The sequence below is a fragment of the Micromesistius poutassou genome, assembly GCF_964030765.1.
Source record: "Micromesistius poutassou genome assembly, chromosome: 11".
NCBI classification, from domain to species: domain Eukaryota; kingdom Metazoa; phylum Chordata; class Actinopteri; order Gadiformes; family Gadidae; genus Micromesistius; species Micromesistius poutassou.
In genome coordinates this window covers 8,405,508-8,425,722 of record NC_140281.1, presented here as the reverse complement: position 1 = coordinate 8,425,722, position 20,215 = coordinate 8,405,508, and the positions used below count along the sequence as shown (strand labels likewise).

General features: G+C 47.4%; 1 protein-coding gene across 4 annotated transcripts; it reads left to right on the top strand.

Moving 5' to 3' along the window:
- The first annotated feature begins 4,122 nt into the window (after window positions 1-4,122).
- On the top strand, window positions 4,123-17,809 carry frrs1b (ferric-chelate reductase 1b). 4 transcript variants are annotated; one of them, XM_084475102.1, is made up of 17 exons: window positions 4,123-4,262; window positions 4,935-5,023; window positions 5,139-5,360; window positions 5,801-5,952; window positions 6,452-6,546; window positions 7,258-7,396; window positions 7,938-8,126; window positions 10,101-10,199; window positions 10,301-10,448; window positions 12,232-12,345; window positions 12,971-13,086; window positions 13,664-13,750; window positions 14,890-14,987; window positions 15,273-15,331; window positions 15,444-15,590; window positions 16,885-16,982; window positions 17,065-17,809. In XM_084475102.1, the coding sequence occupies exons 2-17, from the start codon at window positions 4,954-4,956 to the stop codon at window positions 17,155-17,157; spliced, it is 1,926 nt and encodes a 641-aa protein (XP_084331228.1). In that variant the 5' UTR covers window positions 4,123-4,262; window positions 4,935-4,953; the 3' UTR covers window positions 17,158-17,809. The 4 variants fall into 4 exon arrangements, with proteins under 4 accessions (XP_084331228.1, XP_084331229.1, XP_084331231.1 ...); XM_084475103.1 differs by having other exon boundaries at window positions 4,169-4,244; XM_084475104.1 differs by having other exon boundaries at window positions 4,222-4,244; window positions 5,171-5,360.
- The last annotated feature ends 2,406 nt before the right edge of the window (window positions 17,810-20,215 follow it).

Here is a 20,215-nt window from a genome sequence, read left to right as displayed (position 1 = left end):
GAAGCATCGAAAGATCCTTCGTGAGAATGATTGTACGAGCATGGATCCATCGTTATCGGGAAACGGGGCCCTGGACTAAGTTCTTTCTTGATTACATGCACAAGTACTATAGTACTTTTACTGTATATTATATGAGTAAATCCATGTTAAAGTCCCGTGTAATGAACAATATTGCAACATTTTCTCATTCCTTTGGTCTGGATTAAAAATGGTTTCTTAGTAGTTTAGGATGCATTTACCATTGGACTAAGTACTTCCTGGTCCTGTACTACATTTATATGTAACTATGCCTATGACTACATGAAAAGTACTAAGAACTATTTTTACTGTATGCTTTTTGAGTAATCCTAAATCAAAGTCCCCTATACAAAGAAAATAGAACCATCAACTCATGAATTTTGTGTGGAATAAAAATGGTTTATGTAATAAAGAAATGTAATTAAACCCAAAATGTAAGAAAATGCTGAGCCAATAACTTTTTGTCCATAATGTAAAAATATATAACATTTTGGTTCACTTATTACATATGGAGCAAAATATACTGTAATGTAATAAGTGAACCAAGAACAGCAAATGTGTGAACAGGTGTGCGTGTGTATCTAACTTGAAAAACAAGAACAAAGTCAAGGAACAGGGAGGAACATTATGAATTATTAATAAACAAAAACAATCTTTCACATACATCAGGCTGAGGTTAAGGATTGCAAAGTGCATCAGGGCTGAAAGGACCACCAGCAGCCACCACCAGCCATCGCTAGCACCAGCCGCCACCACCACCACCAGCCGTCGCCAGCACCAGCCGCCACCACCAGCACCACCAGCCACCACCAGCACCACCAGCCACCACCAGCACCACCAGCCATCACCACCAGCCATCACCACCAGCACCACCAGCCATCACCACCAGCCACCACCACCAGCACCACCAGCCACCACCAGCACCACCAGCCACCACCAGCCACCACCACCAGCCATCACCACCAGCCATCACCACCAGCACCACCAGCCAGCACCACCAGCCATCACCACCAGCCATCACCACCAGCCATCGCCACCAGCCATCACCACCATCACCACCAGCCATCACCACCAGCACCACCAGCCATCACCACCAGCCATCACCATCAGCCATCGCCACCAGCCATCACCACCAGCACCACCAGCCATCACCACCAGCCATCGCCAGCAACAGCCGCCACCACCAGCACCACCAGCCCCCAACAGCCGTCGCCAGCACAAGCTGCCACCACTAGCAGCAGAAGTCACCACCACCATCCTTCGCCAGCACCAGCCAGCTCAAGCAGCTGTCGCCTCCAGCAGCAGCAGTGTTTGCCAGCACCAGCCAGCTCAAGCCACCAGCACCAGCCAGCTCAAGCCACCAGCACCAGCCAGCTCAAGCCACCAGCACCAGCCAGCTCAAGCCACCAGCAACAGCAACCTCCATCAGCAGCAGCAGCCACCACCACCACCAGCCGCCAGCAGCAGCAGCCACCACCTGCAGCAGAGTGAAAATAAGCAGACAAGGCATGGAATCGCCTGTAGGTCAATGTGTTTCCCCACGCATGGCCAAATTGCTGCCAAGTTGGGGAAGGGGTGGACAGAAGCTTACATTTTGGCCAGTGTCTCTTGGTTCACAAAAGAATTACACTCAGTGACATGTCTGCTTGCTCTGTGTGTCTTCCCTCCCTCCCTGTGCCTCCTCTACATGTTCACCGGGACAGGACAGACGGTCCTGTGCGGCTGCCCAGACCAGGTGATGTGTCCCTACTGGCCGTCTTCTTACTGCTGATCCCCTCTCCAGTACCCTCCCCCTTCTCTGGACAAGACCTGGCCACATGTCCCTCTAGCACAGCCACAACACAAAAAGGCATTTGTTGTTGCATACAACACACTCTGCAGATAAAAAAGTCATAGCTAATGAATGGGGGCTCGTAACTTTGGACAAAGTTGAGCCGGTTGCGCAATTGGAATTACGGGGACCAGTTTTTAACCTCGCCCACCGCCAAAGGAAACCGTCTACTACTAGTAAACAAGTCAAAAACCATTAAAAAAGTTATCCTAAACAATTAACTTTGTCCAATACAACAGAAAAGTATAGTTTTGGAACACACACACACACGCACACACAAACAGACAGAGAATATTAGATATGATAGGCTGCTATATAGGTCTACAAAAGGGATCAAAAAGGAGCAGGTGGCTTTCCTGAATTCAAATGACCACCAGATCCTAATGCCTACCTTAGGTGTGAGTTCAGTGGGCCACCCCACTGAATGATAATATCATATTTTACATAGATATCTACATCATATAATATATATTATCATGGCCAAAATTTGTGGCCAAACGACTGCGTCGGGTTCTCTGACGTCTCTGGTTCTTCCACTTTCACATCAATCTGAAGTAGACTGAGCCGCGACATGGAGGAGAAAGGGATTGTAACCCCCCCGATTATTCACTATATGTGACGCTATGCACTGAGCCCTCTCGGAGGCCCAGCCGAAGCAACATTTGTTTCACTACGACTCCTTTCAGCTGCACACCCCTCCTTCTCCGGCTAATAAAATGCTTGAGGTGGCGTTTTGAAAAGAGGAAACTTACATTTTAATAGTACATGGTCCAAAGATAATTATGAGCCTTTGAATGATATCCAGAGAAAATTTGCAGAGACACAATCCTGTTCCCCACTTGTATTGGAGTGAACGGGGATATCTACTTCCGGGCCCCATGATTTGAGGGACCCGTCCACAGTAGTGGTAGCTTGTTCGCGAATGAATCAGTTCAAACAAACAACTCTTTAAAAGAACGAACCGACCTGATTCACCGCTCTCGTTCGTCATTGTTCGTCTCATTCGTTCTCCGAGACTCGACTCCCAGCTCCACCCACTAGTCGCTGAGTCTCGCTGACTCACGAGTCGCCGTTCGTTCACTGACTGTGTTTAGCGGTGAAGACTCGAGGACTGAGAAGTCATGAGAGTCAGCCGGGCAACAACATCCCGATTCCGAACATGAAGCACTCCTCAGCTAAAAGGAACTTAGTTAATGTTGTGTTGATTGATGACCGTTTGCACCATTGCATGATCGTGATTCGTTTGAGAATGAGAACAAGGGAGGAGCTGAGTCTGACCGACTCAGTGACAGAATCATGATTCACCGCTACTGGAAATGCGAACGAACGAACAAACGAATGAACGACTCTTCTTGGCAAACTGACCGACACGAACTGATTCATTCAAACAAATCATGAAATCCACCACTAGTCCACAGCCCGCTAAAAAACTGCAATACCAGGCTTGGCCACTGAGCACGGGTGGATTGCGGAAGTAGGCACTGCTCCTGGGGGCAAATCTTTTTTTCGTAGGATGGTAGGGGAAAGTACCGCCTTTTTCGCCTCTGATTGGTTAGAAGGGCTCTCCTCCGATTGGTTATGGCACAGGGCAGGCTGTCAGCTAGTCTACCACCAACAGAAGTAAACTGTGGTGTATTTTCTACCATTGACTGAATGCGGCTTCATTCATCTGTGGTAGCCTACTAAAAATTACCATCATGCCTTTACTTTGGTAATAATTTGGACATAATAGTTTCATTAAATAGTTTGTTAAGCAGGCAGGATGCAAGTTAGGACCAACACATCTCTCGTCACCCCAGGGAGCCTTAATGGACTCTGTGTTGACTGTTCTGTTTATTGTACTGCTGTTATAAGCCTATTTGCTGGTTCGAAAAACTTGGAGCCTAATTAAATTGTTAGAGGTTGTTGTCAATGTTACTCCACTGCAGTGTACAATAGTCGCGTTACATTTCTCGCTGCTTTCCATAAATAGTTCCCCCACACAGCTGGGCAAAATAGTGCCATTTTAAGTCGGCTTCTGTACTCTTTCATAGGACGCACTTATCACTGTTAGATTGAGTTCGTTTACTTCTGTTGGTAGTAGACTAGCAGACAGCCTGCCCTGTGCCATAACCAATCGGAGAAGAGCCCTTCTAACCAATCAGAGGCGAAAAAGGCGGTACGTGCCCCTACCATCCTACGAAAAAAAGATTCGCCTCCTGGGGGCCTGTGATTGACAAGTAGAACACTCAAATACCAACCACATGCACACAGTCAGTCAACCTGTAGCAGCACCGCCCCCTGGTGGAGGACAACGGCCTCGACGACGCGACGTCCTCAGACAGCAGGAGGTCGCAACGGGTCGAGAAGCACTGAGGCGCAACGGACCTGCAAACCTTCAGGAAGTACAGGCGTGGTGAGTTAGAGATTCCAGGTAGGCCTATTTGAAGTTTGTTTCTTATGTAACATTGACTAAAGTCCGTTGACTCTCTTGTGACCGGGGGAATTTGAAAGTGAAACGAAATGAATGAAAGCTTTAACGTGTGGTTGTGAAACTGCAGGTTATGGTTAGTGAGTCCGCAGGTAACATATTCAAATCAGATGCAGACACTTTTTATAATCGTAGTAGGTTTCACATACAACACGTACTCTCACAAATAAAGGAGTCTCACCTCCAAGACCCTAAACATCTGCGCAACAACAACCAAAACAACATGAACATCGGTACACAAACCGTTGACACAATCCAACAAAAAATCTTAACGATAGTGATATTAAATCATTTGTATTTCCTCTCCATGCATTTATGGTGCAGTCATAATAATGTAAAGTAAGCAGATATCTCGGACCCTCTTGGAGGCTCCATTGATCAGCCCCGGTCTCTTATCTCCAGGAGCATGTGGCGGTTCATCTGCGACGGACTGATAGTGTTCTAGTGTAGTGTAGGCCAACCCATTGGCTACTTAGTTCAACTATCAAAAATACTTCAGTGTTAATAGGTTAATATTTGATATCCAGAAACCTGAATTATTTCAAATTGATGCAGTGTGAAGGCATAGGCCTACAGACTTATGACACCGTTCAAGAACAGCCTGTGTTTTTACAGATCGGACCTTCAGCTCTTAATGTATAAGTCACAGCCTTGTGAAGATCATTTCGTAAAAAGACCCAAACTTCATCTTGCTGGAATCAAAGGTAAACGAGAGGAATCACGCCAACGTATACATTTCCTTCCACCTTCAGGTTTTCTGTCCTATGTTTCCTATGTCTAAGTGGTTTCAGATATCGCCTCTTCCTCACTGTCGCCCAGGATCAGGCCTCCCTCCTCTCTCCGTGCTCCAGGTCATGGGGTGGGCGTGCGTGTGGCTCTTGGCCTGGTGGGCGGGCCCCGCGCTGGGCTTCAGTAACGGGAAGGTCCAGGAGGCGTGTGGGAGCATGGAGCCGCTGCACGGCCACAGCCCCAGCCCCGACCCCGCCCCGTACCGCCTCACCGTGGACGGGGCCACCGTCCAGCCCGGAGACCACATCACCGGTGAGCCTCCTCACACACTGTCCTGTGGACAGTGGAGACGTCTGGAGAGACAAACCCTAACAAACCACCTGAACTCTCTCTAATGCTTACCTTCATTCTACCCTCAACTCTCTAATGCTTACCTTCATTCTACCCTCAACTCTCTAATGCTTACCTTCATTCTACTGCCCTTTGTCAAATTTTCTAGTTCTCATGTTGTGTAATTAGATGTATTTTCTGTATTCATTTAGTCACTTTTTTACTCACTTCAAAATTTGCGTCACAATATTTGATCTCTCTTAATGTGTGTTGGGAATCACAAAGCACCATCTTATCTTAGTGTGTGTGTGTGTGTGTGTGTGTGTGTGTGTGTGTGTGTGTGTGTGTGTGTGTGTGTGTGTGTGTGTGTGTGTGTGTGTGTGTGTGTGTGTGTGTGTGTGTGTGTGTGTGTGTGTGTGCAGTCACGCTGCTGGCCAGAGACGAATCCCACCACTTCAAAGGCTTCCTCCTGGAGGCACGTGACGCCGCGGCCCACCGGTCCACCGGGCCCCGGGGGGCCTTCAGCCTGCTGCAGCCCAGCGCCTCCCAGCTGCTGGACTGTGGGGGCCAACAGGTGAGGGGGGGGGCTACAGGTGGGGGGGGGGGCCTACAGGTGATGGGGGAGCCAGGTGAGGGGGTTGGCCAGGTGAGGGGGGGCCTACAGGTGATAGGGGAGCCAGGTGAGGGGGGGGGGGCCTACAGGTGAGGGGGACGGCCAGGTGAGAGGGGGCTTACAGGTGAGGGGGGGCCTACAGGTGAGGGGGGGCCTACAGGTGATAGGGGAGCCAGGTGAGGGGTCTGAGAGGCCTGGTCTGAGGGTCTGACTCAGAGTGTCTGTCTCCAGACTAGAGAGGAAGTGGTTTAAAATGGATGTATATATATATATATCTCTCTCTCATAATTGTCTGTAGTCTTGTAGACGCCTGCTTGAGGTTGCTTGTGGCTCACTCTGAAGCAGGCCTATAAACCCACGAGGTTCTGTCATGAGGAGAGGAACACGCTGTGATTGGTCCACCTCAGTGATCCCTTGGAGACAGAGGAGGAGGTTCACTCATCTGTTGTGTTCTCTTCAGGCGTCTGGTGTGAGTCACACCAGTGATTCTAAAAAACTTCAAGTGCAGGCGGTGTGGACCTGCCCCCAGGACCCGCCCCCCACAGTCCAGTTCTTGTGAGTCCTCCAAACACACACATTGTTTTACAAACAAAATCTATTTGTCAGTTTATCGTGTGAAGTTTTTTTTACGGAGTTGTGTCTCCATTTCTTTATTTAGAAAACACAGAGCTAAGATAATATAACACAGAGGGGGGGGGGGCTTGTGGGGGAGGGGTTTAGGCTGAGTGGGAGGCGTTTAAGAGTCATAAGCAAGATTATCATAAACAAAGAGAGAGGTACAGGCAGGACAGCATTTATTTATTTTTTTACATATCAGTGATTTGTGACATCATGTGATTTTTGAAATCGCTATTGATCAGCATTGAGTACAGATATGTCCGGGCCGTTTAGCTATGAGCTAAGTGTTCTGTTGGGACTCCTTTCAGTGGTGTAACTAAGTCTCAAGGTTCAAACATTATGCTGCGTTGTCTGGAACTAATCCAGACTAACGATAAATCTATTTAGAAATGACTCAATGTCTTCAAAGGTCAAAGTGAAACCAAAGCAAAGCTCTTAATAACTAATCTTTAACCAGGAGTGACTTCACACTCCAGGTGTCTCCTGGCCTTTAAATCCAGTTATTAATATAATTCAGTTTATATCATGTGATTGTCCGTCACATGATGTCAGCAGGATGCTTCAGCAGCAGACTCGGTAGATGATGAAGGCAGACGTTTCTCATTGTTTCTCATTGGTTCTGGTCCTGTGTCTCTCGGTCTGCTCCAGCGCCACCGTGGTCCAGAAGAAAAAGGTGTTCTGGGTCCAGGTACCAGGCCCAGTGGTGACCGTTACCAGGGCTGCTGCCGCTTCAACCACCGCTGGAGTCCTCACCCCCCCCACCACGGCCGCCGGCCTGCCCGCTGCGGTGAGTCCGCACCACCTGAGTTGAAGGAACTCTAGAAGAACCAAAAGCTCCTGATGCACTGTTCCCCCTGCGTGCCTCCAGCAGTGAAACGGCGCCCCCGCTGGATCACCAGCGCCACTGCAGTCAGCAGTTCTTGCGCCACAAATGTTTTATCTTTGTGAAACTCAGACGGGGGTGGCTGAAAATTGCAGATTGAATACTGTGTTTAATAATAATAAAAACTGTAAGGCTGCGTCGAAGCCAAAACAATACTGCAGTCGCATGCTATTTGTTATGCCATTAGACCTTTCTGTTGGAATGCACCGAGCCCTCCTGGAATCACTGATCACACTCACGCTGCACGTGCACACCAGCACCGTGCATGTACATACCAGAGCCGTGCACACCAGCATAGTGCATGTGTCCCGTAGTGTATCCGTTTAGTGTACACAGCTAGCACATAAACCCCTCCTGGCGCCACTCGCCGCTCTGCGACGGTGGGATTATTCATGTCTTTAGATCTGTGTGTATCTGAGAAGCTAACTAGGACGGCCCCCTGTAGTTCAGCTCAGAGAGCTGTGGAGACACCAAGTCCTGCCTCAGGGAGCCAGTGGGCTGCCGTCCAGAGACGGACCGGGACTGCTTCTTCCTGTCCTTCTACCCAGACGCCACCGGGGGCAGCGCGCTGTTCGAGCTCAGCGGCCCCACGGAGGGATACGTGGCGCTGGGCCTCTCGACGGACACCTGGATGGTAGGTGACCCGCCCCTCGGCCCACCAGCGCTGGACCTCGGCCCAGCGCCCACAGGGGCTAAGAGGCCCCCGGGGGTTAGGGGTACCGGGCTATGGGGCTACAGGGCTAGGGGGCTATAGGGGTACGGGGCTAGGGGGCTATAGGGGTATGGGGCCCAGGCGGCGCTATGAGGCTACAGGGTACGGGGCCCAGGGGCTTAGGGGCTACAGGGACTTTGGGGCTACAGGGGCGACGGGTGAATGTGTGTATGAACGGGTGAATGTGAGGCACTCATTGTAAAGCATTTGAAGAGGCCACTGGTCAGAAAAGCACGATTTAAATGGGGTCTATTTACCATTTGCTGAGATTGTAATCATTTGAAAGGGCTGGAAATATAAACTTTATTTTTCATATTCTCTTCAAGGACGGATTATTTAGGTGTTGATGAGCTCCTCATTCAGTGTTCACTCTGTCATGACCAACACCGTTCTCCGTCACCAGACTGGGTGGACTGGCCATCTGGCGTATCGGGCATTGCCTGGTGGGCAAACGCACATTTTTGGGCTGGGCCTGTCATCATGTAATCAAAAAAGTATATAATAAATATTTTTTATCGCGACGGTATTTGAGACACGAAAAGCAGCCCATTGGTAGATTTCTTTGAAGGACAAAATTCACTTTATTATAAGAATTCTGACTTTAAAGTCAGAATTGAGTTTTGACTCTAATCTCAGAATTCTGACTTTAAAGTCAGAATTCTGAGAATAAAGTCAGAACTCAATTTTATTTCTTATGTGTGGCCCTAATCGTCTTCCGTAGAAGTGAGTGTCCGTCTGTGGAAATGGATAATAATAAACCACAAAAGCGCAAGGGGGGCGCAGAGAAGCTGAGAGAAAAAAGTGTCAAAAGCCTACAAGTTGAAGCAAGTTGATCATTAGAGCGTTTGTCTGCAACCTGCATCAGTAGCAAAGAAGCCACCTGCATTATACATTGCACGATTTGATTGTCGTCGACGCAGAGAGGACAAAACTTAAATAAGTTATCCACAACAAATCAAGGAGTGGTCGGCTTCAGAACGCACTCAACTTTCTGAGATCTTAAGTCAGTCATGATTGGTCACAATTGTTTGCGCAGACAGGCAGGTACACACACGTAGGCTATACACGCGCACAGTCAGAAAGACACTGGAATGACACAGAAATGATGATAGCCCGTGAAATTAACAATGACAATGTTTTGGGATGTTTACATCTTAGTACTAAATACCATATGGGGAAATTGTAGGCTGAACGTGTGCAAATGCGCAACATAGGAAATTATTACAGGTCTCATTTTATTCAGTCAGACTTTAAACATGCATAATTATAGTAGCCTATAGAGGTGTGTGTGTGTGTGTGTGTGTGTGTGTGTTGCCTTTATAGCCTTTGTTTTCAAATAATGTAGACCTGGTGTCCAACTTAGTGTTATTTTAGCTTGCCATAAAGTTATAGTTTGCAGGTGTTACAGCTTAGTTATTATTATCATGTAATATTAGTGAAACATTGCTTTTCCGAAATGGATGATGATAATAATCATTGGTAGGTAACCAGGTAACTTTCATCATGAAAGTCTCTAAGTAGTGAAAGAGCGTATACATTTTTTAACATGGTTACTCTTTCAATTAGGCTACTGCGCTTTGTTTACATTTTTGAAAAAACACAAGGTTTGCATATATACTCTGCTATGTCGTGTTCCTCCACTCTGGTATGTCGTGTTCCACCATGAATAATCATGGTGGGCCGCCATGGCCAAAAATGTTATCTCATGTGGTCAGGGACAGAGGAGAACTGCTTCCTCGGTTACTATCGGCAGCTAATGATTTCAATAATCAACCCTCAAAATGATAAAGTTCACGAATAGCTCCAGCCACTGACAATAACCAGGTGAATAACTCTCTCCACTCTGAGTGTGACGCTCCAGCCTACGGCCCTACGGCCCTCCACTGTCTGTTCCAGGGCAACGATGACGTCTACTTGTGTATTCGAGACGAAGGCCGAGTCCACATCCAGGCCGCCTCTGTCTCCGGGCGGACCCGTCCTGAGCCAGCTCCCCAGGTACTGGACGCCCGGGGGGGATGGACCAGCGCAGCAGGACCAGACGGTCCTGGTCTCTGACGGGCCGCTCAACACTAACCTGGGTTCCTCCCTGCCCCCAGGGGGCCCTGCGGGACCAGGTCGGGGCCCTGGCCGACGGTGCCATCCAGTGCCGTTTCCGTAGAGACGTCCGCATACCTCAGACGGACCAGAGGTTTGACCTGGACCAGAGCTACTTCCTGTTCCTGGCCCACGGCAGAGCTCAGCAGGGTGAGAACCGAGGGGGTCCCAACACACCAGTGGAGGCTGGTGGTTTTTAAAGCGAGGGAGGAAGGACTGCGCGCTTGATTGCCATTGGCCTGCTTGCACTGTTAGTGGCGTATGGTGGCATAAGTATGTGAGACTCAAGTTGTTTCAGGGTGTTTTGGTGAACTACAAAATAGCAGGGAGGGATAATTATGTGAATAAAATGTATACAAATCCACCAGTGGCAGCATTGTATTTTGAAAGCTGGTGGGCAGCATGTCTTGGACTACAAGGGCAGAAGGAAAGGATGCAAAGCCAGTTAGTCAAATCAGGCCTACTCTCCTAAAACTAAATAAAACAATCTGGGCATATCATTGGGCCTATTTTTGCCCTCAATGACTGAAGCTATTGGTTGTAATTTGGCTATGTTTATTTTCAGCTACAATTGTTTTAAGAAAAATGAAGACACAAGACCAAAAGTGATGCCATTTAAAATGCATCATGCTCTGAATCATTCACTAACATCCTTTCCACAATATTAAACAGAACAGTCAGAGTAACATACAATTAAAAGAACAAGAACATAATTTCACAACTATTGACATGGGCTGTAAGCTTAACATTGTTTGAGGCAAATGTGGATGTTAATGGATGTTTCAGAATGTTGGTCATGGTGTTAAGCCAAATAAGATTGAGGGACTTCATTTATAGATCAAGCCAATCCTCCTCGCTGTTTGTGTTGCAAAGATATCAGTGACCTGGTCATACCAAATGGGATATTTTTAAAGTGATTTCAGAATAACGGCGTGTGTAGCCCCACGTTTTCGCCACCCTTTCAGACGGCTTGGTAACCCAATGGAGAAGTGTCGAAAAGTATGTAGGCTCAGCGTGTTTATTTCGGCAGACTTTTGGCAGTGGAAACGGCAATATAAGCGAACTGAACCGCACCCCTCGGCGGAAACGCCAATAAAAGCGAACAGAGCCGCACTGTACCGCAACGAACAGTAGCGCACCACTCGGTGGAAACAAGGCATACGACCGAGCGTGTTTGTTGGTTCTCGTAGCCTAGAGACTTGAGGGGATAAACCCTCCCTCCAGGCTGCTCCACAGCCAGGGCTCCTGCTTATTGGTTCATAGCGCAGCCAGGACTTCTTCTTATTGGTTCATAGCGCAGCCAGGGCTCTAGCCTATTCGTGAATAGACGCTGACGCGATTCAGATCCCTTAGCTAGTCCCACCCCCTCAGAGGAGGACTTTCCTCCTCTCTCCCATTGACCCCCATGTTATCCACCGGCCACCAGTAGTTCCCGAGAAATGAATGGGAGTCAATGAAGGCTGAGGGAGGAACGTCCTCCCCGAAGTAATATCCAATAGGCGATAGAGGGTGCTAATGTCCCTTTACCCAGGGAAACGAACATTACATATACAAAGGCATTAAAGTAGTCATATTTAAGGGCATTAATTCATTACAGTAGTCTGGGCAATCTACACCTTTTATTCTCAACAATGTTAAGGAGGATCTTCCTCCCTCTCCTCACTGGAGAAGCCTCCACTGGAACACACACACATCGGCACTTTGGATTATTAGAATAACTCATGAATTAACTTATCGTATGTTTATAGTTCCAATTCCCATCAATAGCATTAGTTTCACATGTACTGCACCTTATATTCCATCCTAGTATTGTGTGTGTGTGTGTGTGTGTGTGTGTGTGTGTGTGTGTGTGTGTGTGTGTGTGTGTGTGTGTGTGTGTGTGTGTGTGTGTGTGTGTGTGTGTGTGTGTGTGTGTGTGTGTGTGTGTGTCCAGGCTCCCCTCTGAGGCACCACAGACAGCCTCTGGTCTCCAGCGTCAGGGCTCTCGTTGTGGGACCCCCTGTGGACCTCTCCGGCTCCCGCTCTCCACTGATCATCAAGTTCCACGGTCGGTCTGCCGGACACAACAATGACCCTGAACCCAAACCAGTCTGACACCAGAACACTGTGGGGGCCTTCAACACACGGAGCGCTGTAGATCTTTGTAACCCTAGCCTGAGACACTAACTTGAGGATCTGCTCTTCTGTTTGACTCGTATTATTTTACTATTATTTCAATTTGATGAATGCAGAGTTTCCACAGTGATAGTGTGGCGTGTGTGAGTGGATGATGGCTGGCTGAACCAGCCTCACCTGGCCCAGTCTGATTGGACTCTTGGGCTGGGTCGGGATGCAAACCTGTTGCACAGTGAGTTATAAGTGAGCACAGGTTAGACCAGCCATCTCCACACACACTCAGGGAGAGATCTCCTGCATGGCACCATGGAGCACTAGGTCATGTTTCATTAACTACAAAAAAAAACATCTATCTCTATTCACTCGCTTAACAAATTAGCTCTTTAAAAAATATAGATCCGTCTTGTTTTGAGAGACTGGACAGTGGACAATATTTCCAACTATTGCATCGGTGTTGATGTTCCCCCTGGAGCGTCTCCCTGGTCATGTGACCTGGAGCGTTTCCCTGGTCATGTGATCCCAGCGTTGATGATGTTCCCCCGTCCTGTGATCCCCAGGGGTCATCATGCTGGCAGCGTGGATGTGGGTCGTCAGCACGGCCGTCCTCGTCAGCCGACACTTCAGACACATGTGGCCAGACGTTCTGCTGGGAGGAGGCAAGCTGTGGTTTCAGGTAGGAGACCAGGGAACCAAAGAGAAGTACAACCACACAAAACTGAGAGCAAAGACCTTGAAAACCCGAAACATGTTTCAATTGGAAACGTCAATTGAAGAGATGTGTTGAACCAGTCCTGTTGAAAGTGATAATGAGTGATGAGGGCTGGCTGTGGGGTCTGGAGCCTGGAGAGAGAGTGATGAGGGCTGGCTGTGGGGTCTGGAGCCTGGAGAGAGAGTGATGAGGGCTGGCTGTGGGGTCTGGAGCCCAGAGAGAGAGTGATGAGGGCTGGCTGTGGGGTCTGGAGCCTGGAGAGAGAGTGATGAGGGCTGGCTGTGTGGTCTGGAGCCCAGAGAGAGAGTGATGAGGGCTGGCTGTGTGGTCTGGAGCCCAGAGAGAGAGTGATGAGGGCTGGCTGTGGGGTCTGGAGCCTGGAGAGAGAGTGATGAGGGCTGGCTGTGTGGTCTGGAGCCCAGAGAGAGAGTGATGAGGGCTGGCTGTGTGGTCTGGAGCCCAGAGAGAGAGTGATGAGGGCTGGCTGTGTGGTCTGGAGCCTGGAGAGAGAGTGATGAGGGCTGGGTCTGTGATACTGCAGGTTCACCGAGGCCTGATGCTGCTGGCGGTCAGCCTTATCAGTGTGGCCTTCACCCTGCCGTTCCTGTACCGAGGAGGGTGGAGCAAAGTGAGTCCTCCCCCCCCCCCCCCCTCCCCTACCATTCTTTGTCTCCCCTGCTGTCTGTCTGTCTGTCTCTGTCTGTCTGTATGTCTCCATCTTTCAAAGCATGTTTTAACTGTGCATTGAATCATGTTCTTTGGCTCCTTTGTCATGTTGTCCTCCAAACGTGTGTGTGGGCGATGCTGGCATGAGTCACACTGTCTGCGGTGCTGACCCTGCAGTGGGAAGGCGGTGGCAGCAGGGGGTGCTAGAGAGTCGTGATTCTGCTGCTGAGCCGACCAGCAGGACAGACTCTCCTCCCTCTGAAGCACGATGCAATCTCTCACCCAGAGTGCATTTGAAGCCTTCAGCACCAGTACGGCTGGAGGCTACCAGAACATTATAGACCATTGACCACCGTTATGAAAGTCCTCGTCTCTTTGTTTGTTGTTTGGTGACCATCTTCAGCTAAGCTGTTGTCTCCTGACCATCTTTCTCTTCCACATTTAACCATTTTAGTCCCGACTCCCGACACCTTGAGTCTATGCTGGTACATTTAATGCATCATGGCTAATTTCATGATATTCTGAATGTATTTTCATCATGCTAGACTTGTGCTACTAAGAGGATTTGGGTGGAGGAGGTCTTAAGTTCTGACCAGTGGGCCAGCGTAGAAATTGTCTGTCTGTGAAAACATAGCATTTAAATACTATCCTATCACACAAACTTTAAAATCATAATGTATACTCATACTTACTGTAGCCTACTGTATACTCATACTAATACTTGGGGTAGCCTACTCTATACTCATACGTGGGATATCCCACTGTTTACTCGTACTAATACTTGGGGTAGCATACTGTATACTCATACTAATACTTACTGTAGCATACTGTATCCTCATACTTGGGGTAGCCTACTGTATACTCATACTGTATACTCACACTAATACTTGGGGTATCCTACTGTATACTCAGACTAATACTTGGGGTAGCCTACTGTATATTCACAGTAATACTTGGGGTATCCTACTGTATACTCATACTAATACTTGGGGTATCCTACTGTATACTCATACTAATACTTGGGGTAGCCTACTGTATATTCACAGTAATACTTGGGGTAGCCTACTCTATACTCATATTGAGTGTTTCTATATTGTGCAGCATGCGGGCTACCATCCATACCTGGGCTGTGCTGTCCTGGCCCTCTCCCTCATCCAGCCAATCATAGCCATGTTCAGACCTGCTCCCCACTCCCCCAGGTGAGATCAGAGTGCTACCTTAATGCCCTTGAGCCCCGTCTCAGACCAGTGGCCCCTTAAACCAGCAGTCCCTTAGCCCCTCTCAGACCAGCTTCCCCTTAGTCCCGTCCAAGACCAGCGGCCCCTTAGCCCCGTCTCAGACCAGTGGCCCCTTAGCACCGTCCCAGACCAGCGGCCCCTTAATCCAGCAGCCCCTTAAACCAGCAGCCCCTTAACCAGCCGCCCCTTCGCCAGCAGCTCCTTAACATTGTCTCTAAGTGTCCTTACTGTCTGGTTGTCTGCTAGGAGGTGTCTCTTCAACCTTGTTCATCGCTCAGCAGGCACTTGGCTGCAGATACTGGCTGGTGAGGATCTGTCTGTGTGTCTGTCTGTGTGTCTGTGTGTCTGTGTGTCTGTCCCTCTCTCCCTATCTCCCTCTAACTCCGGGTCATGCCCTCCTGTCCTCTCTATCCACAGTGGCATGTGTGTTCCTGGGCTTCCAGCAGCAGGCTCTGCTGCTGAGGGGGCCTCCGGCCACAGCCCTGGTGGGGTGGCTGCTCTGGATCCTGCTGGCTGACCTGGGGCTCCACTTCCACTCCATCGCCTCTGCCAGGACAAACAAGGGTACTGCAGGCCTTGGTTGTTACATTACATATAGGACATTTTGTCAGAGTAGTTCTGTTGTAACGTTGCATATAGGGCATTCTTTCATTGTCGTTCTGTTGTAACATTACATATAGGTCTCTAGTTCAGTGTAGTTCTGTTGTAACATTACATATAGGTCTCTAGTTCAGTGTAGTTCTGTTGTAACATTACATATAGGTCTCTAGTTCAGTGTAGTTCTGTTGTAACGTTACATATAGGTCTCTAGTTCAGTGTAGTTCTGTTGTAACATTACATATAGGTCTCTAGTTCAGTGTAGTTCTGTTGTAACGTTACATATAGGTCTCTAGTTCAGTGTAGTTCTGTTGTAACGTTACATATAGGTCTCTAGTTCAGTGTAGTTCTGTTGTAACGTTATATATTGTTCTCATGTTGTCAGTGTAGTTCTTTTGAAGTGTTCCCAGGTTAAGTGTGGGAACATTTCGTCTTGGACTTTTGTTTTAATTTGGATGCGACTGTTGTGAGGGTCTGCAATCATCCTCATCTCGCTGCTCACCTGCATATGAACACATTCTCCAGCTCCTTGTTTGGTGCCGACTGAGGACAAGTGAGCGGAGGAAAGCATTCAGCTTAATGACTGTTCTCTAGCCTGAAGCGGCAAAACCAATCTCTCTCCCACAGATTTAATGCTCTGATTTTGTGTGTGTGTGTGTGTGTGTGTGTGTGTGTGTGTGTGTGTGTGTGTGTGTGTGTGTGTGTGTGTGTGTGTGTGTGTGTGTGTGTGTGTGTGTGTGTGTGTGTGTGTGTGTGTGTGTGTGTGTGTGTCAGACAAACGAGGACACTTAGGTATTTGGTGGTATTGCAATCTCTAAAATAGATTGTCATGGAACAAGGATGAACTGAACATTTCCAGCATATGTTTGTGCGGAATGATTTAGCATTTCCTCAGCAGTCAACACCTGACGGGCGTCCAGATATAGCAGGCTGACAGACTCCAGCATTTTCTACTTTGAAACCATGGAAACATATTCAGGTTTAGAAACGCAAAAAGCCACTGGCCTCTATATTCTTTGTTTTTAGAATTTCCAATAAGCGGTCTGATTGAAGGCTTTGAGTAGTCAGTCAGCCGGGGTCAAAGGTGAAACTCTTCAGAGTAGCGTCCAGTTGGCCAATCAGAGCAGCCGGCTACGCCAGGCTAGCGCTGGGTTAGCCTTCAATGCTCGAGGCCATAGAGGCTCATCACGTGGTCCTGCTCTGAACCTCGGCAGCAGTTTGACAGACTGACCCGCTGTTGTTCCTGCCTTGTTTTGTTCAGTCATTCAGCACATGGCCAACTGGTGTTCATCTGCTGGGAACACTAGGGACAAGGACGGCCTCCCCCTCGTCACGCCGGAGGATCCACGCCCCCCAGAGGTGAGTCCGCGCTGACCTCACAGGTTAAGTTCAAACGCGTTTGAAACTCATTTCTACTCTGGTTTGTTCCGTTGTGTTTCAGGGGTACGTGTTTGAGAAGACGCTGATGCTGGTGTTCCAGATGGGAAACATCTTGTTCCTCGGGGTCCTGGTGAACGCTGTGGTGAAGGTTTAGCTCTGGTTCCTCGGGGTCCTGGTGAACGCTGTGGTGAAGGTTTAGCTCTGGTTCCTCGGGGTCCTGGTGAACGCTGTGGTGAAGGTTTAGCTCTGGTTCCTCGGGGTCCTGGTGAACGCTGTGGTGAAGGTTTAGCTCTGGTTCCTCGGGGTCCTGGTCAACGCTGTGGTGAAGGTTTAGCTCTGGTTCCTCAGGGTCCTGGTCAACGCTGTGGTGAAGGTTTAGCTCTGGTTCCTCAGGGTCCTGGTCAACGCTGTGGTGAAGGTTTAGCTCTGGTTCCTCGGGGTCCTGGTCAACGCTGTGGTGAACCTTTCAAGTGTAATTTAAAAGATGCATTTTAACTATGAATTTATTGACATTTTACTTTTATGTGTTTTAGTGGACACAGATTGTATGTGTGTCATAAATAACAAATGATAATATTTAAAAGGAATTATATATTGGAATTATACTAATGCACATAAATCTGTACATACTTGTGATACACAATGTGCAATATTTCTAATATGTTTGTATGTGTAATATGATAACAATTGTATTATCAAATTCATCATCAACTATAGATGATGAAATATTCCATGCTTCATCTAATTCCTTCTCACAAACACAAACACCGCCTTTATAATTAATAAACACAAGAGGCAGAACTTGACATGTTTCTCATCATTCTTTTATTGTTGCATGAATCTCTTTGAATACTCAACATATACATATACAGAGATAAAGCCCCCATATACTTTAATAACAAGGTTGATAATAACAAACAGAAGCCTCTTGTCAGCTCACGTTACCCATCACTTTGAGTACAGAGTGGTTGTTTGTAGTGAACCTTAAGGAATTAGCATACAGGATGTACACAACGCCGTTAACGGTAACAAATGCTGTCTTTTCGTTAGCTAGAGAAGATAATGTGGATGATCCCTAAAACACGGTCACTGTTCTAGTCATGTTTATCGTTTGCTGATTATTATTCTTTTAATTGTTTTTTATGATAGTGACATGAAAGTAAATAGTAAATTCCTTTAAAATAGCTTTTAAAGGAAACCATAGTTTTGAAAAAAATCTTTAAATACTTCAAATATATACTTCATCCATTCACAATACTCTTGAGAGTTTTGAATACAACAATATAAATGCATTTCTTAATTGACTTCCATTTAATTTATATTGTCATTTCAATATTGTCATTTTCCCTCTTTCAAACCTTTTTCAAAAGTATGACCCTTTAGAATTGATCATTGATCAATGACCTATTGATCAACCTAGTAGACCCACTAAAGTGTTATTGTATGATAGCAGAGGTAAAGGCTTTGTGCTTTCAGGGTGCGTGGATTTCAAAAATCATTGTACATCTCAAAAATACATTTTGGATTGTCATATTTTACGAAAAAATACATGTAAGCTATTAAAGATTAGAGCTGTTCTCAAGCTGCCTTTGATGTCCTGGTTTATAATATTCTCTTTTGGTACTGAAGATCATCCAACTATTCATTTGCAGCAAATAAAATCACAGTACAAAAATACATTAAATATACATATATAGCAACGTAGCCTCTGTTGCCTTTAGCGCAATAGACAAAATGTTTTCTTCTTTTGAATGTTTTACATTTATAAATGTTAGCAAATTGTGGCCTAAACAATACATTCATTTAACTATCAGGCATCTTGGAAAACTTGAACACACTGCAAATACTCTTCTTCTACAAATCTAACCTATTAAGGCCCCAGTCTGTACATGACTATGGTGGTGTTTTTGTTTTGTAATTGTTTAGCCAGTTGTTGCTCTTTTCCAAAATCCAGGAAGGATCACAATATTTTGCATGAAGAACCACAGAAGCAAAGCGTATGCTGTGTCGCGACACAAGAACAAACACTGCGTAAGACACAGAGAAATGGGCAGTACGCACACAATGTAACGCCTTCCCCACAAACCATTTGTGTTCCTTTGCCTCAGTCGGTCTTCTCCTCTGCGAACTCCCCGGCCTCCCATCGGAGGGCCATGGCACTCTTGCGTCGTTCTTTGCTGTAGACGTCTGGGAACTGAGAAAGAACATTTCCTCGTGTTGGTCTCATGTTGGTGCTTATTTCACCGCCCCTCCACCACACATCATTCTCTCAAATCCTCTCCTTTTCTCCACCTCACTTTTGAGGTGCTGTGACTATCTGAAGTTAAAGATTCAAATCCTGAAGTCATTGCCCATATAACAATCATACCTTTTATTATCATCATCATTATCTTACTTTGTTACCATGCAGGTTTTGAAGGTCACTCCCCTATTGAATGTGACCCATGATAGTATGTGATTGTAACGGTTATTTAACCCTTACAGAGCCAATTTCCTTTCAGCTACACCTAAAGATGCCCTCAAGGGTCTACAGGCTCTTACTGTCCTTACTGGGAGTGAGAGAGTCTTACCCTGTGGTCGCAGGACAACACGGCGCGGTCCATTCTATAAGCGGTCTTCATCGGTGATGATGGGGATGATTTGCATTTCTCTGGAACGTCAACTGTAAGAGAAAAACACATTCTGGCATGAACATGACGATGACAAACAGTGTGAAGTCTGTTGAATCCGCACTATGTTACTCTTTCACTACTGTCATCAGATTTGCTCGACTTTCACTGCAGCCACAACTTTTATTCCAAACTAAATAATGAGTGCCAACTGAATAAAACTCTGAGTTGGTGTGTCAATAAAAGGCAGAGTACAAGATTTGAACAGAAGTGAAGTGAAACAGTAGAACTCTGCAGGTTCTGCGGGAGACGCTGGCGCTCCATACCTGTGTTACTGAAGGCGAGGCTGTCCATCTGATTGGGCGACATGACACTGGAGCCGAAGCGGTCCTTGCCGTAGGCGCTGGCCCTCTCCTTGCGGAGCTCCTCCTCCCTCTGCTTCACCACACGGATCTCCTCGTCCACCAGGGACACGGAGCTCCGGGAGCGCAGCTTGAAGAAGGGGTTGTTGAGGAAGCTCTTCTCCTGGGACTGCGGCTCGCGGCCCTGGCTCAGGCAGAACTCGGAGGCGCTGCGGATGATCAGGTTGGACGTCTCCAGGAT

Excerpts from the sequence above, each read along its gene's own strand:
- frrs1b (XM_084475102.1), top strand. The coding sequence starts at position 4,954 with ATGTATAAGTCACAGCCTTGTGAAGATCATTTCGTAAAAAGACCCAAA. Across the intron at positions 6,547-7,257 it reads CCCCCCACAGTCCAGTTCTT|CGCCACCGTGGTCCAGAAGA; the intron begins GTGAGTCCTCCA and ends GGTCTGCTCCAG. Across the intron at positions 10,449-12,231 it reads CCACGGCAGAGCTCAGCAGG|GCTCCCCTCTGAGGCACCAC; the intron begins GTGAGAACCGAG and ends GTGTGTGTCCAG.